Source organism: Ochotona princeps, chromosome 5, assembly GCF_030435755.1.
Source record: "Ochotona princeps isolate mOchPri1 chromosome 5, mOchPri1.hap1, whole genome shotgun sequence".
Taxonomy (NCBI): domain Eukaryota; kingdom Metazoa; phylum Chordata; class Mammalia; order Lagomorpha; family Ochotonidae; genus Ochotona; species Ochotona princeps.
Genome location: NC_080836.1, coordinates 8823859 through 8837447, shown reverse-complemented (window position 1 = coordinate 8837447; position 13589 = coordinate 8823859). Strand labels below are relative to the sequence as shown.

Genomic DNA, 13589 nt, shown 5'->3' with positions numbered 1-13589 from the left:
TCCCTGCTCTTCTACCAACTGCCCACACTGACTGCACCTCCTACCCCTGTGGTCCTCACTCTCCTGGGCAGTGAGTGCCCTTGGCTACTCCCTAAGCCAGTCTCACTTCTCTTCATGTCTTCCTGCCTGCCTTAGCCCACAGCCCCTTCACCGGCTGACAAGTGAATGCATGGCCAGATGGACAGCCTGGAGAGCTGGGCTAGGATGTCCCTGGGAAAGTGTCAGGCTCCGGGAAAGAAAGGAAGGGGACGGTGAGGACAGGGTGGGGGGCTGAGATGACTATCTAGGGTGTGTTCCTGGCCCCTGCGTCTTCCTCGTGGCTTTGCCCATCCACCCATGGCTTAGGGGACTAGGGGACGTGGAGATCCTCCTCCTGCTGCCTCTGGTGGCCTCAGCCTCCCTTCAGCTGCATGGAAAGTGGTGGTGGTGGTGATTACAGCACCTGTAGGTGCTGGACTTGGCATCCTTGGGTAGGGAGTGGTAGGGGGGAGGAAGCCCTTAGCTGCAGGCTGTGGCATCCAGCAGCACTCCAGAATCCCCTCTTGGGGAAGCCCTGCTGGCTGGCCTGGGTCTCCCCTGGGCTCCCTAGATACAACATCACTTTCTCTTCACCTGGGGGAGGGGTGGTGCCCAAGGGTGGAGCAAGTGCCGAGCAGCTCCATCCGGGAGCAGGGAGTGGATGCCTTGTCTGGCCATCTCTACTCGCTTCAGGTAGGTTAGTCCCCGCCGGCTCCGGAGGACTCACTTTTTTTTTTTTTAAAGATTTATTTTATTTTTATTACAAAGTCAGATATACTGAGAGGAGGAGAGACAGAGAGGAAGTGGAGCTGCCGGGATTAGAACCAGCGGCCATATGGGATCAAGGCGAGGACCTTAGCCACTAGGCCACGCTGCCGAGCCCAGGAGGACTCACCTTTAAGAAAATCTTGGTCTTTCCCACTTTCCAGTCCTTGTCACCTTCCAGATAGGCCTCAATGATGCGCAGTGTCATCTGGCGGAACTTGTCCTTTAGCTGCCAAGGACAGACATGGTGAGGGCATGCTAAGCGTACACGGGGAGCTCCTCCAGGATCTCCCAAATCCCACCCTCCCACCGTGGGCCTTGCCATCAAAGGCTCTCATGTCTGCGCGAAGTTCAAGGTGCGCCTGGGTCCAAGGATGAGGGAGGAGCGTGCTCAGGGCGTTGGTCTCGGAGGAGACCCGGGGGGCCTCCAAGCCAAGTGCGCACTTGGTCCAGGGTTAACTCACATGGGTTGGGGGTCAAGGAAGCAGTGTGGCTGGTGTGTGAAGGGGGCGCGGCTGAAGCATGGCCAGGGAGGTGGTGGGGCCCCTGACTACGCACCTTCAGGCACTCAGCGCTCGGCAGCAGCACCCGGAACCTCTGAGAGAATTCCTCGAAGGCATAGCGAACTGGGAAGCCAGACTTGCGGATACGCACGGTTTCCATCATGCCTGAGTAGCGCAGCTGCTGCAGGCACAGCTCGCGGTCGAAAAGCTGGGGGCAAGATAGGGTGCACTGACCCGGCTGCCCACCGCCCACGGTCCCATTGGGAAGAAGTAGGTATATACTTGAGGGCATTTCCAAGACATTTGTGAGGAGGATCCTGTAAGCTGGAGGGAAGTCCCAGAGTTTGCGGAAGAGAGCAAAGCCGGTAGTGTAGCACACCACCCAGCCTGAGGAACGCGTATTCCCATCGTTGCCAGTCACGCATGTGTGTGCCCGTCGCTTCCTACCCAGGCTCTATCACAGGTTTCTAAGCACTGCTTGTCTGTACCAAGTACAGTGCTGCCCAGAGAGGGTAGTCTCTCCCACATCACAGGGAAACTTAGAAATAAGGTTCGTTGGGCTGGCACAGTGGATGGATTGGCTAATTCCCCACCTCCAAGCTCCTGGTCCCGTATGGGTGCCAATTTGTGTTTCAGATGCTCCACTTACCATCCAGTTCCCTACTTTCGGCATGGGAAAGCAGAGAATGGCCCAGATCCTTGGGACCCTACATCCAAGCGGGAGACCAGGAGGAAGCTCCTGGCTCCTGGCTTTGGATCAGCTCAGCTCTGGCTGCTTCGGCCATTTGCGGGGTAAACCAGCAGATGGAAGATCTTTCTCTCTGCCTTTCCCTTCTGTAAATCTACCTTTCCAATAAAAATAAATAAATCTTTTTTTTTTTTTTTTAAAGAAGGCTCCTGGGTGGCAGAGAACATTCCTGTCCCCTGAGCTCCTCTCTATTTCTGTCTCCTGAGCCCCTCTCTGCCTTGGCTGATTTTAAGTGGCAGAGCTGTTAGGGAGTTGAGCTGGGCCAGCTTGGAGGGCCCGAGGCTGCCCAATGGGGCTTCAGGGCTCAGCAGTGGCCTCTGGAGTCTGAGCCGTGCGTGCCAGCTACAAGAACTCGGCTGCCACTTACAAAATCTCTGCTGGAACAGCCCCATGAGGCAGGGGGCATTTGGCTCGGGGCGTTCCAGGTGAGGACTTTAGCCGCTAGGCCACGCCGCCGGGCCCTTTATTATAACTTATTAAGAACATGCTTCAGTGTTATGTCATTCTCAGTTGCTTACGGGATGCTTTTGAGTCACCCATCTCTTGCTACTCACAGGGTGGAAAGTTGGCTCCTGGAGGTGACAAAACTGAATCAGGTTAGGGTTGGGGCATCTTGGATGAAAGGCTGGTGGCAAGGAGAGTCCATACAATGGCAGACATGGACAGACACTTCCTATCCCTTGCTGTATGACACTCCATGCAGGTCCTTAAGGACCTACCAGCAAGGATGCGTCAGCTGCGGCTGAGTTACTCGAGTCAGCTGCATTGGTAAACTTCCAGAGAATTGGGCTTTGGGACTAGCATGGCTCAGCTGGTCAAGTCAGTGGCTGGGACCCCTGCACCCCATATCAGAGCATTGGGTCAAGTTTTGACCACTCTGCTTTCAATCCAGCTTCCTGCTAATGCACCCGAGAAGGCAGTGGAAGATGGCCCAGGGACTTAGGCTCCTACCACCACATGGGAGACCTGGATAAAGCTCCTGATTCCTTTGCTATTTGGGAAATGAACCAGAAGATGGAAGATTCTCTCCCTCTCTGCCTTTCAGATAGATTCATAAATCTTTAAAAAAAAAAAAGGAAAGGCAACCATGAGCCAAGTACGCCTCTTTTGCTCATTAGGCTAGCCTGCCTTTGACTTCCTAGCTGCTGTATTTGCAGCTTCTGATGCGATTCTCAGGCTCCTGAGACAAGACTCCTGGGCACACACGCCTTCACCACACCCATCTGGTTGGCACTGGCTCTGGTGCCACAGGTGTCGGGCACCCAGATGTGGTTCCAGCCTCTGAGGTACCAGTGCCACCTGCTGCTACCTGCCAAGCACAGTTCATACCTGGGAGGTGTGGTGTGTCACACCCCACCCTTGCTGTATCAGTGCAGGCAAGAATTACACTTTGGGAGGAGGAAACCAAGACTCTGAGAAGGCTGAAGCCTGGCCCAGCTTGAAGAGCAGGGCTCTGAGGACTGCATGCGGGTCAGCGGCTACCTAACCTCCTCTGTCACGTGGGGCACATGACAGTTCCGGGGCTGGCCAAGCCCTGGGGGAGGAAGTGACTCTGCCCGCGATGCCACCAGAATGTTCTCCCACCACCGTGTCCCAGTCTCCCTCTGTCCCCTTACCAGAGGCTTCTTGTACTCATTGGGCTTGATGCAGCGGATGAAGTAGGGCTGGCAGCTGGTCAGGATTTTCATCAGCTGGTCCAGGGATTGCTTGAACTGGCCAGCCAGGGTGGAGGGCCTCTTGGAGGAGTCTGTGGACTGTGGGCAAATGCATGAGGCCTGAGTGGGGCTGGAGGCATGGCTGACTCAGAGCACAGTAACGACCTGCTGCTGAGGGCAGGTGCCTGCGTGCATGTATCCGTGCAGCACACAAGTCTCCTGCAGGTAGGATCTCGCCTGTGTGCTGGGGTCCTGGGGTATGCAAAGTCAGTCTTCCCTGGGGCCCTTGGGCCAGGACTGAGAAACCCAGGAGACGTGGGCTAGGTGTGTGGCGGGGAGGGAGTGCACCTGGGAGCCCACCTTGAATAACTGGCTCTTGGGATTCGCCTGTCGGATGGTGCTCTGGCCCCGCTTGGTCTCGGCCGACTCCAGGTTGAAAATCTCCCGGAGGAACTTGTTTTTAGAGGAGTAGACCAGGTTCAGGATGTCTTTGCTCAGTACATCTCGATTCTTCTCCAGGAAGCCTGTGGGGATGGCAGGGCTGGTCTCTGGCTGAGCTGGGCCATCCCCACCACCCATGGGCACAGTCAGTTCCAGAGGAGGCCCCTCAACCCCCCGCCCCAGCCAGGCATGGCCCCCCACCACATGACTTCTCCCATCTAAATTCTCAACCCTCCAACTCTGTCCATGGTCCAACCTAGTAGCCTAAACCTTGGATATTCTTCCGCCTCTGGGGCCTTGGCTGGGGAGGCCTGAAGATTGGGCCTCCTGCAGTGGGGGAGCGGATTGCTGGGTCATAGCTTCCTCTCCCCCTTCCACCCCATTTTTGGAGTCCTGCATCTGCGGGGGGTGGGGGGTGATGGCTGTATAACAAAGTCACCAGGGTGGCCTAAAGTCAGGCATGACCAGTATCCTTTCTTTTATTTCTTAAAGATTTTTTGATTTCTTAACTATTTAAAGAATTTTATTGGAAAGACAGATCAGATTTATGGAGAGAAGAAGAGACAGAGAAAAAGACCTTTCATCTGCTGGTTCACTCCTCAAGTAGCTGCAATGGCCAGAGCTGAGCCAATACAATCCATAACCAGAAACCAGGAACTTCTTCTGGGTCTCCCACGCAGGTGCAGAGTCCCAAGGCCACCCTCCACTACTTTCCTAGACTGCAAGCAGGGAGCTGGATGGGAAGTGGAGCAGCCAACACATGAACCGGCACCCCTGTGTGATCCCAGCACTTGCAAGTTGAAGATTTGTAGTCATTGAGGTATTGGTCCAGGTCCATGGCCAGTGTCTTTGTAAGGAGAGATTAGAACACAGTCATGCAGAGAATACCTCATGGGAACATGGGGAAGGCAGTCAGAGGAGAGAGCCTGGGAAGGGACCATCCTTGCTCAGCATTAATGCATGGTACTAGGATGTGACAGGAACCCAGCAAGAAGCTGCTGGAACGTTAGCACACCTGAAGATTTTGTGTTACTTCAAAGAATACAGGGGCCCAGTGCAATATCCCGGTGGCTAAGGTCCTCACCTTGCATCCACTGGGAACCCATAGGGGCACCGGTTCATACCCCAGATGCTCTACTTCCCACCCAGCTGCCTTGTGGCATGGGAGAGAAATGAAAGATGGCTCAAAGCCTTAGGACCCTGTGCCTGCATGGGAGTCCTGAGGGAAGTTCGGCCCCTGGCTTTGGATTGGTTCAGCTCCGGCCACTGCAGCTGCTTGGGGAGTGAATCAGAGGATGAAAGATCTTTCTCTCTGTATATTTGCCTTTCCAATAAAAATAATTGTTAAAAAAATACAAGTTGGTGTGTGTATGTGTGTGTGTTACCAAGCAATTAAGATGTCCCTGTCTCACACTGGCTTCCCTGGGTTCAATTTCTGCCTGGTTCCTGATTCAGCTTCCTGCTAATTCAAACCCTGAGAGGTGATGGCTCAAGTGATGGGGACCCTGCCACTCACAACGGAGACATGGATGGAGTTCCTGGCTCCCAGCTCCATCCCTGCAGTCTCAGCCAGTGACAGCATTTGGAAAGTGAACCGGCATATAGGAGCTCCCTGTCCCTCTGCCTCTCAAACACATCTATTAGGTAAAGAAATCAATAAATGATCTTTTAAACATATAAATTGACCTTGAACTATTCTTGGGAGTTAGGGATGGGCTCAGTGTCTTCTCTGTGTTCAGTGGCCATCCTTCCTCTTTTTTTTTTTTTTAAGAATTTTTTTTTTTTAGTTACTTGAAAGGCAGATCAGCAGAGAGAAACAGAGAATCTCCCATCTGTTGGTTCACTCCCCAGTTGGCCACAATAGCTGGTGGCTGAACCAGGCCAAAGCAAGGAGCCTGGAACTCCGTCAGAGTTTCCCACATGGGCACAGGGTTCTAAGAACCAGAGCCATCCTCTGCTGCTTTCCCAGGCACATTAGCATGGAGATAGACAAGAAACAGGACAGCTGAAACTTGAACTGACACTCAGAGATGAGGGCCCCATGTGCTGCACCTCAATACCTGCCCTGACTCTGCCTGTCTGAAGAAGTAGGATCTAGCAGGGACTGTGACGGAGCCACTTTCACGCTCCACTGCTCCTACGGAAATGTTCCCCTAACCTCCCACAGCTGACCTCTCCCCTATCAGCCCTGCTCATCCCTGGGTCCAGCCTCTGCCTAAACAGACATCATTCTGTCTCTTTCCTCTACTCCAGCCTCAGAGCACTTCCCGGGACAGCAGCCTTCCTGCCCACAGCTATAAAACACCATCCTGCTCCTCCACCTGAACACATCCATGTGCTGACCACCTTCATTCTTCTAGTGCAGACCTCAACAGACTTCACCTCGACAGGGGCAAAAACAAACAAACTCAAGAGGGATCAAAGACTTGGACACGAGAGATGAAATGAATCAATTCTTATAACGAAAACATGGGGGCAAGCCTTCACGACCTCGGGCCTGACAGTGCACTCTTGGCCATGACACAAGCGATGAAAGGGAACTAGAATGAGTTCGACTTCTCTGGAAAGAAAAGCTGCACTTTCAAGGATCCCAGCAGGCATATGAAAAAACCAAAACCAACCAAACAAAACCAGAGCTTGGAATGAAAAAAAAATTACCTAGTAAGGTCCTTGTATCCAGAATACATAAAGAATACTTATAAGACAACAACAAAACGACAGCACAATTAAAACACAGAAGAGGCAGGACCTGGCCTAGCAGGTGAGGTGCTGGTTAGGGCACCTGCGGTCCTATGGGCATACCTGGACTCAGTTCCCAGCTCCAACTCCCCAGTCCAGGCCCCTGCCAGTATAGACCCTGGGAGGATCGGACTGCATGCTCAGCTCCTGATGCTGGCTCTGTGCTTAGCCCTGGTGGTTGTGGGAGTTTAAGGGGTGAACCAGCAGATGGAAGCACTCTGTTTTTCTATCTCTGTGTGTCTCTTCATTTTTAAAATGAAAAGAAAAGAAAAAATGGGCAAAGAGTTTGCACAGAAGTTTCTCTGAAGAAGACATACAAATGACCCAACATGCACATGGAAAGTCCCTCAACAGGCGCACGGAATAGCTCAACTGGCTAGTCCTCCACCTGCAGGACCAGCAGCCCAAATGCGTACCAGTTCATGTCCTGGTTGCTCTGCTTCCCACCCAGCTCCCTGCTTGTGCCCACCAGTGAAGGATGGCCCAAAGCCTTGGGACCCTGCACCTGCGTGGGAGACCTAGAAGTTCCTGGCTCCTGGCTTTGGATCGGCTCAGCACCGGCCATTGTAGCCATTTGGGGAGTGAATCAGTGGACAGAAGATCTTCCTCTCTGTCTCTCCTCCTCTCTGAATATCTGGCTTTGCAATAAAAATAAATAAATCTTTAAAAAGATATCAGATTGAAACACAACTTCAAATGTACCAGGAAGTAGCTACCATAATAATAACAATAAAAGGGGCCTGGCGGCGTTGCCTAGTGGCTGAATTCCTCACCTTGAAAGCCCCGGGATCCCATATGGGCGCCGGTTCTAAACCCGGCAGCTCCCCTTCCCATCCAGCTTCCTGCTTGTGGCCTGGGAAAGCAGTCGAGGACAGCACAAAGCTTTGGGACCCTGCACCCGTGTGGGAGACCCTGCCGGAGTCCAGCTCCAGCCTGGGTTTCGGAACTCGGGAAGGGTGCGTGGATGAGGCGCAGAAAGAAAGAGATGGACCACTAGGATTCCATGATGATAGTGGACTATGCAATAAAGCCGTCCGCTTTATTTATACAGAATCAGTCAAACTCTGGCTCAGACTTTTTACCTCATGATCAAATGGGTGTTGCTAAAGATAATTCTGCCATTTGTTTCACCTAAGGTAAGCTCAATCAGTAACACATACCTCTTGAATCAGCTAAGGGCAGAAATGGGAAATGTAACACAGGACACAGGACCCAAAGATCAAAGGAAGAGGGAAAGAATGGGTTTCCCCTTTACCTGGAGACTAGCACCCTTGATTAGCACAAGGTCAATAGGGGAAGAGGATTCTAAGTGAAGGTAACTGCTATGCCTCTGATTAGCATAGGATCAAAGGGGGCAACCATACGTTAACTGCTAACTCTGCAGAGGCAGACAATGCCTAAATAAATTACAGAAATCTCAGTGGGATAGTCCGGTGTCCATGCAAAGGGAGGCGAAGCTGCATTCAGATGATCTAGAGATATTCCCGCTGGAGCCCTGCTGCACAGCAGGAGGTTCCCTGCGGCCCTGCCAGCAATGGAACAATACGCTTTACACCTTCCTGTCTTCCACATCCATCACACGGACCCCAGCAAGACCCGGAAGAGGTTCCTGGTCCCGGCATCGGATTGGCACGTACCAGCCCATTGCGGCTCACTTGGGGAGTGAAACATCGGATGGAAGATCTTCCTCTCTGTCTCTCCTCCTCTCTGTATATCCGGCTTTCTAATAATAATAATAATAATAAATAACAATAAAAGACCAAGAATATGCCTTGTGGGAGTGGGGAGATATTGGAAGTCTTTTATGTCGTAGATGGGCATGATAACACTCTTGACATCGCCCTTGACCACAAGACCCGGAAGCAGGTGAACAGGTGTTCACACACCCAGTGGTAGCAGCAGTGTCCTGGTGGCCCAAAAAAGGGAGCCATGCTGTCACCATCCCTGGATGAAGGGATGGACAGAATACACTGTAGCCACACAAGAGCTCAGGATTCCACAAGAAAAAGGAGCCAGGTCTTGACACGTGTGACCACACCTTGAACACTTTATGCTGAGTGAAAGCTCCCTGTCGCACAGACCACAATGGACAGGAGGCCCTTGATGTAGACTGTCCAGAAGGAGCAACTCCACAATGATAAAAACTGCTTGGTGCTTAGTGCTCGGGGAGAATGGAGCGTGACCTCTTAGGGCAGACCCTAGGTCCTGAAACTAGCAGTCACTGGGATAACTGTGATTATTCTAAAAGCCACTGAGTGAACTGCCCGCTTGGAACAGGTGCACACTGCGTGGATTGTAAGAAGCGACTTCCACAAAAAAACAAAACCAAAAAAAACAAAGGGAGCAACTTCCAAAAGTCCATGGAGAAAAAAATAATGGAATTAAAAGATTTTATTTAGGTGCAAAACATTTTGAAATCCATGCTTCGGTCAGGGGCTATGTGTCTTTAAAAAGTTCATGGAGAATCCATGGGCTAAATACTACAGGGCTTTCAAATCATCTGTCTTGCACCAGAATAAATTTAGGTGTTTACATTCCATGCTTCCTGGACCTTTTTCAGGTACCCTTGTAGCTTGCTCAATAGAGTGACTGCCAAAAAGGAAAAATAAAAGGGAAACAGAAACGGCTGTCCCGGTCCACCTCCTCTCGCCAAGGAAAGCTGCCACACACTGTTCATTAGTGAGGAACGCCCCCTACCTCTCAGCCTCCTCTGCCTGGTCTCCCTGGAACTGACTCCAGCACGGGGAAAGGTGTAGGCAGAGCAGTACTCACCTTCGACTTGGTAGTACACCTCGCCGGCGAAGTGAGCGATGCCGAACCTGGCGTCGTGGATGTTCTTGGGCTGCAGAAAGGCCTTGTCGTTGGCATGGATGCTATTCAGCTTCTGCAGCATGGTCAGGTCTGTGCCCTAGAACAATCCAGACACCCCCGTGTGTGTGCTGAGGTCCCAGCTGCTTCCTCCCAGTGTGGGGGTGGGGAGTGGGAGGTGTAAGCCATCTGAGCATGCCCAGAGTGCCTGTGCAGGTGCAGAGCAGGCCCCTCCACCACCACTACCCGCGCGGGTTGGCACCTGCGGCAAGCGGCTCTCTTCATCTAGGAGGGAGATGACACTCATGGGTTTGAGGGCCAGCAGGTCCAGGGTGGGCCTGTTGTCAGTGTATTGGATGCGGTCCCAGGTGATGTTCTCTATGCGGTACTCCTCCTGCTCCATGGTGAACACGTGCTGCACGAAGAACTGCTGCAAATGCTCGTTGGCCAGGTTGATGCAGAGCTGCTCAAAGCTGCGAAGGCAACATTATCGCCCGGGGGGTGGACAGGAGTCAGCCTGGTGCCTGTTATCCTGGAGGGGGCCCTAGAGCCGGCAGCCGTCTGCACACAGCCCCACACCTGTTTGCCCACCCGTGCATGCCACCCAGGTGCACACTGATGCCCATGCTTCTCCACATGCCTCCTCCCACTCTCTACCCGCCTCTCTGCCTTGCAGACACTACAAGAAAAGCTAAAGCTCAGCCAATGACCAGTTCCCCACCTAGAGCTTCTTATGAGCTCCAGTAGCTCCCCCTACCGGCCAGCAGGCCCAAGCTGTCCCCGTGGGGCCTGCTGTGTATGAACAGCTGCTATCCTACAGTGCATGGCCTGGGTATGGAGCTTCTGGGCTCTCAGGGTGGGCCGCTGGGCTGCCTCATCCATGCATGATCCCTGCCCCTGCAGCCGCTATCTCCAGCCCTCCAACCTGGACCTCCTCCTGGCCTCCTGCCTTGGATAAGACTCAGGTCGGAAGCCAAGGGGCGGGCTTGTCACCGTCCCTCCTCCCCAGGCCAAAGCTGGCCTCACACAGTTTCCACCTCAGCACCCCCAGCTACTGGTTGCTTTTCACTGTGACTCCAACCCAGGCTGCCTGAGCCCACTTGGGACTCCGGCCTCGCCTTTCATGTCATCCCCCACATCACCACTAGAGGGAGCGTCCTGCCGTGCAGATTTGATTTCCATTTGCCAGGGCTGCAGAACCCACCCTGCTCCCGGACTTGACCTCCTGACTTTGATCTTGCAGCCATCTCCCTCCACCCACCCACCTTCCTTCCATATCTGTGCTCAGCTCTGGCTGTTCTGGACTCTCTGTGGAGCTCCGAGCACTATTGCTCCTCCTGCCTTCCAGACCCCTTTGCTTGGTTCTGATCACACTCAGGTCTCTCCTGGGCACTCCTCCTGCTGGGCCAAAGCCTTCTGTGCTCTCCCAGCCCAGGCCAAAGACCCAGTGAGGGTCACCTCCAGCACCTTGCACACTTTCTGCTAGCACCAGCCCCCACTCAAGCCCAGTTGGAGGTGACAACCAGGTCCCTGGGAACAAACCCCCATCCAGCTCCAAAGTGTCCATAAGTGTGTTTCTCTTGCCCATCTGTCTCTTGTTAGTATCTAAGGATCACAAGGCCATGTATGTCCACTGGGCCTTAGAGCTTTCTAGGACACTGGGCTGTGTTCTGCCAGCCCTACCCCAGTCCTACTGATGAGCAGCAAAGAACTGGCCCTGGGAGGTTGAGAGGCTAACAGCACACATGTTTATATGAGGAATGGCTGTTTCCACCATGCTGGCTCTCCAACAGGGCCTTCTAAATCCCTCCGAGGGCACACTGCACCTGACCAGATTTTGGGTAGGGGCCACCCCGAGGTCGGGCCAGCCCCTTGGCCCACCTTTACAGTGCCTCGAGGTCATTACTTCCTGGACCCCAGTGTGCTCAAGCTGTGTCCCCACCAAGACCTTTAGGTGAACCTGGCTTGGGCGAGTAGGATTGCATGAAAACATTTCCTGTTGTCATGGCTATGACCCTCACTTCCTCCTTAAGGGTTTGCCACCTACAGACTACCTGTTCTCCACCTTGTCTACACCTCCACTCCCCAGCTGTCATCACAGCCACATCTGGCAGCTGTTTTGGGACTTGCCTCCTGGATCCAGCTCTTCATTTTCTGTCCAGCGAGCTAGAATCTGGAGTCAGAGGTGCACCTACTCACCCTACCCTCCAACCCCAACCAGCTCTCCTTATCACCTATGACAGCTCCTGCACAAAGCAACAGCGGCTGAATCCAGTCACTCTGACCCCCTGTGACAACTCACTGTGGCTCAAGAGGGGTGACAGATTCTGGGATCTCAATCTCTTGGGGAGCCTCCCGGCCTTTTGTAGGTGCTCAGGCACACGGGCATCTCACAGAGACCTGGACCTGCTCACAGGTCTCCCCTGGCATGCTGCTTCCAGCCCCCGGGGCAGCTACCCTCCAGCTTGCTCCATCACCTTTCACATTAGGAGAACAAGTGGACGGATGCTCTCCTACCTATTGCTTTGGAAGTTTTCAAAGCCGAATATGTCCAGCAGGCCGATGACTCTCCGGACATGCTTGGGGTCTTGGGAGGGAGGTGGGTAGATGGCGGTGTTGATCTTCTTGACAACCCACAGGAAGAGGTGCCCATAGATGGCCTGTGTGGGGAGGACACAGGGGGAGGCCCCCAGGCTTTGAGGCATGAGAGGAGGCTGCCCCTTCTCCAGGTTCACCTGGAAGGGCCGCTTGCAGATGGAGGACACCACGAACCCAACCTGGGGCATGTCATCCCTCCTTAGAAGGCAGGAGACCAAGGCCACAGAGGCTGGGAAGCCACTGGGGTCAGGAACTGCCAGTGATCTCACCCAAGGAGCAGGAAGTGGGGCTGTGGCAGATGCGTACCTTGGCAAAGGTGTCCCTGCGGTCTGCCGCCTGGGCGATGTTCAAGGGCCTGGAGACGTACTCTCCCCGGATGAGGATGGTGTGCTTGATCAGGCAGTCCCGGAGTGCCTGGTGCTGTACCTGGGAAGGCAGGTGTGGCTGCATCCTACCTGCTTCTGCTCAGGCCTCTGCAGTGCCTGATGCCCCGTACCAGAGGGTGGACCGAGTGCCAGGGCTAGGGTCCTGGAAGTGCTGGGGTACGGGGGTGGGGTATGGGAAGGAAGACTCTGAGTGTTCAGGTCTCCTGGGTCAGGCTTCACCCCTATCACACGTGGAAATGGAGCTGGAAACACTCCCAAGGTGTCTGAGGACCTGCTGTGGCTTGAATGTGCCCACCAAATTCACCTGGTGATGCTTTTAGGTGATAGAACCTTGGGTGAGGCAGGGATTAAGGTTGGATGAAATCTGGAAGGTGGGCCTTGTGGTGGGAATGGCAGTTTTTTAAGAGGCTCAGTCTCCCCACACGGTGCCTTCTGTCAGGCCAAGACACAGCCAACAGGTCCTCACTAGATGCTGGCTTCCAATACTGACACTTCCCAGCCCCCAGAACTATGAGCCACCAAAGCCCACTCCGTGCACATGACTGGATTTGTGTCTCAGCAGCTGAAAGCAGACTAAGACAGGACCTTTGATCTTAACAAGGAACAGCGACTGCACAATGGGCAGTGTCCCCTGAACGGAAGTGAGTCCCTGCCCAGGACCAGCTGCCCTGCCTCTATGGCAGCTGGGATCTGAGCTACTGACCCCAGCACTGACCACTTCCCAGAACAGCACAACTCACAGGGGTTCCCAGAGGACGAGGGCTCAGGGTGGGGTCACCCTCACGGGCTTTGGGTGAGTGCCCAGGTTGGGAGGTTAGGGATGAACAGGTGCAGCATGAGGGTGCTGAGGAAGACCCAGGACACACAGAAACGCACAGAAACACAGCACTGCTGCCTCATTCCCCTGTGGTCCAGTTCTAGTGCCTGC

The 13589-nt window shown here is 53.8% G+C and overlaps 1 protein-coding gene across 1 annotated transcript in view; it reads right to left on the bottom strand.

Moving 5' to 3' along the window:
* The window catches only part of MYO7B (myosin VIIB), a 58692-nt gene that overhangs the window by 23960 nt on the left and 21143 nt on the right, over positions 1-13589 (bottom strand). The window contains exons 11-18 of the mRNA XM_004589375.2: positions 12582-12701; positions 12195-12337; positions 9940-10150; positions 9642-9777; positions 4050-4213; positions 3651-3788; positions 1342-1494; positions 914-1012 (exon numbers count right to left, since the gene is read on the bottom strand). Coding sequence (XP_004589432.2) covers positions 914-1012; positions 1342-1494; positions 3651-3788; positions 4050-4213; positions 9642-9777; positions 9940-10150; positions 12195-12337; positions 12582-12701 — 1164 coding nt within the window. The remainder of the gene's footprint in view (positions 1-913; positions 1013-1341; positions 1495-3650; positions 3789-4049; positions 4214-9641; positions 9778-9939; positions 10151-12194; positions 12338-12581; positions 12702-13589) is intronic.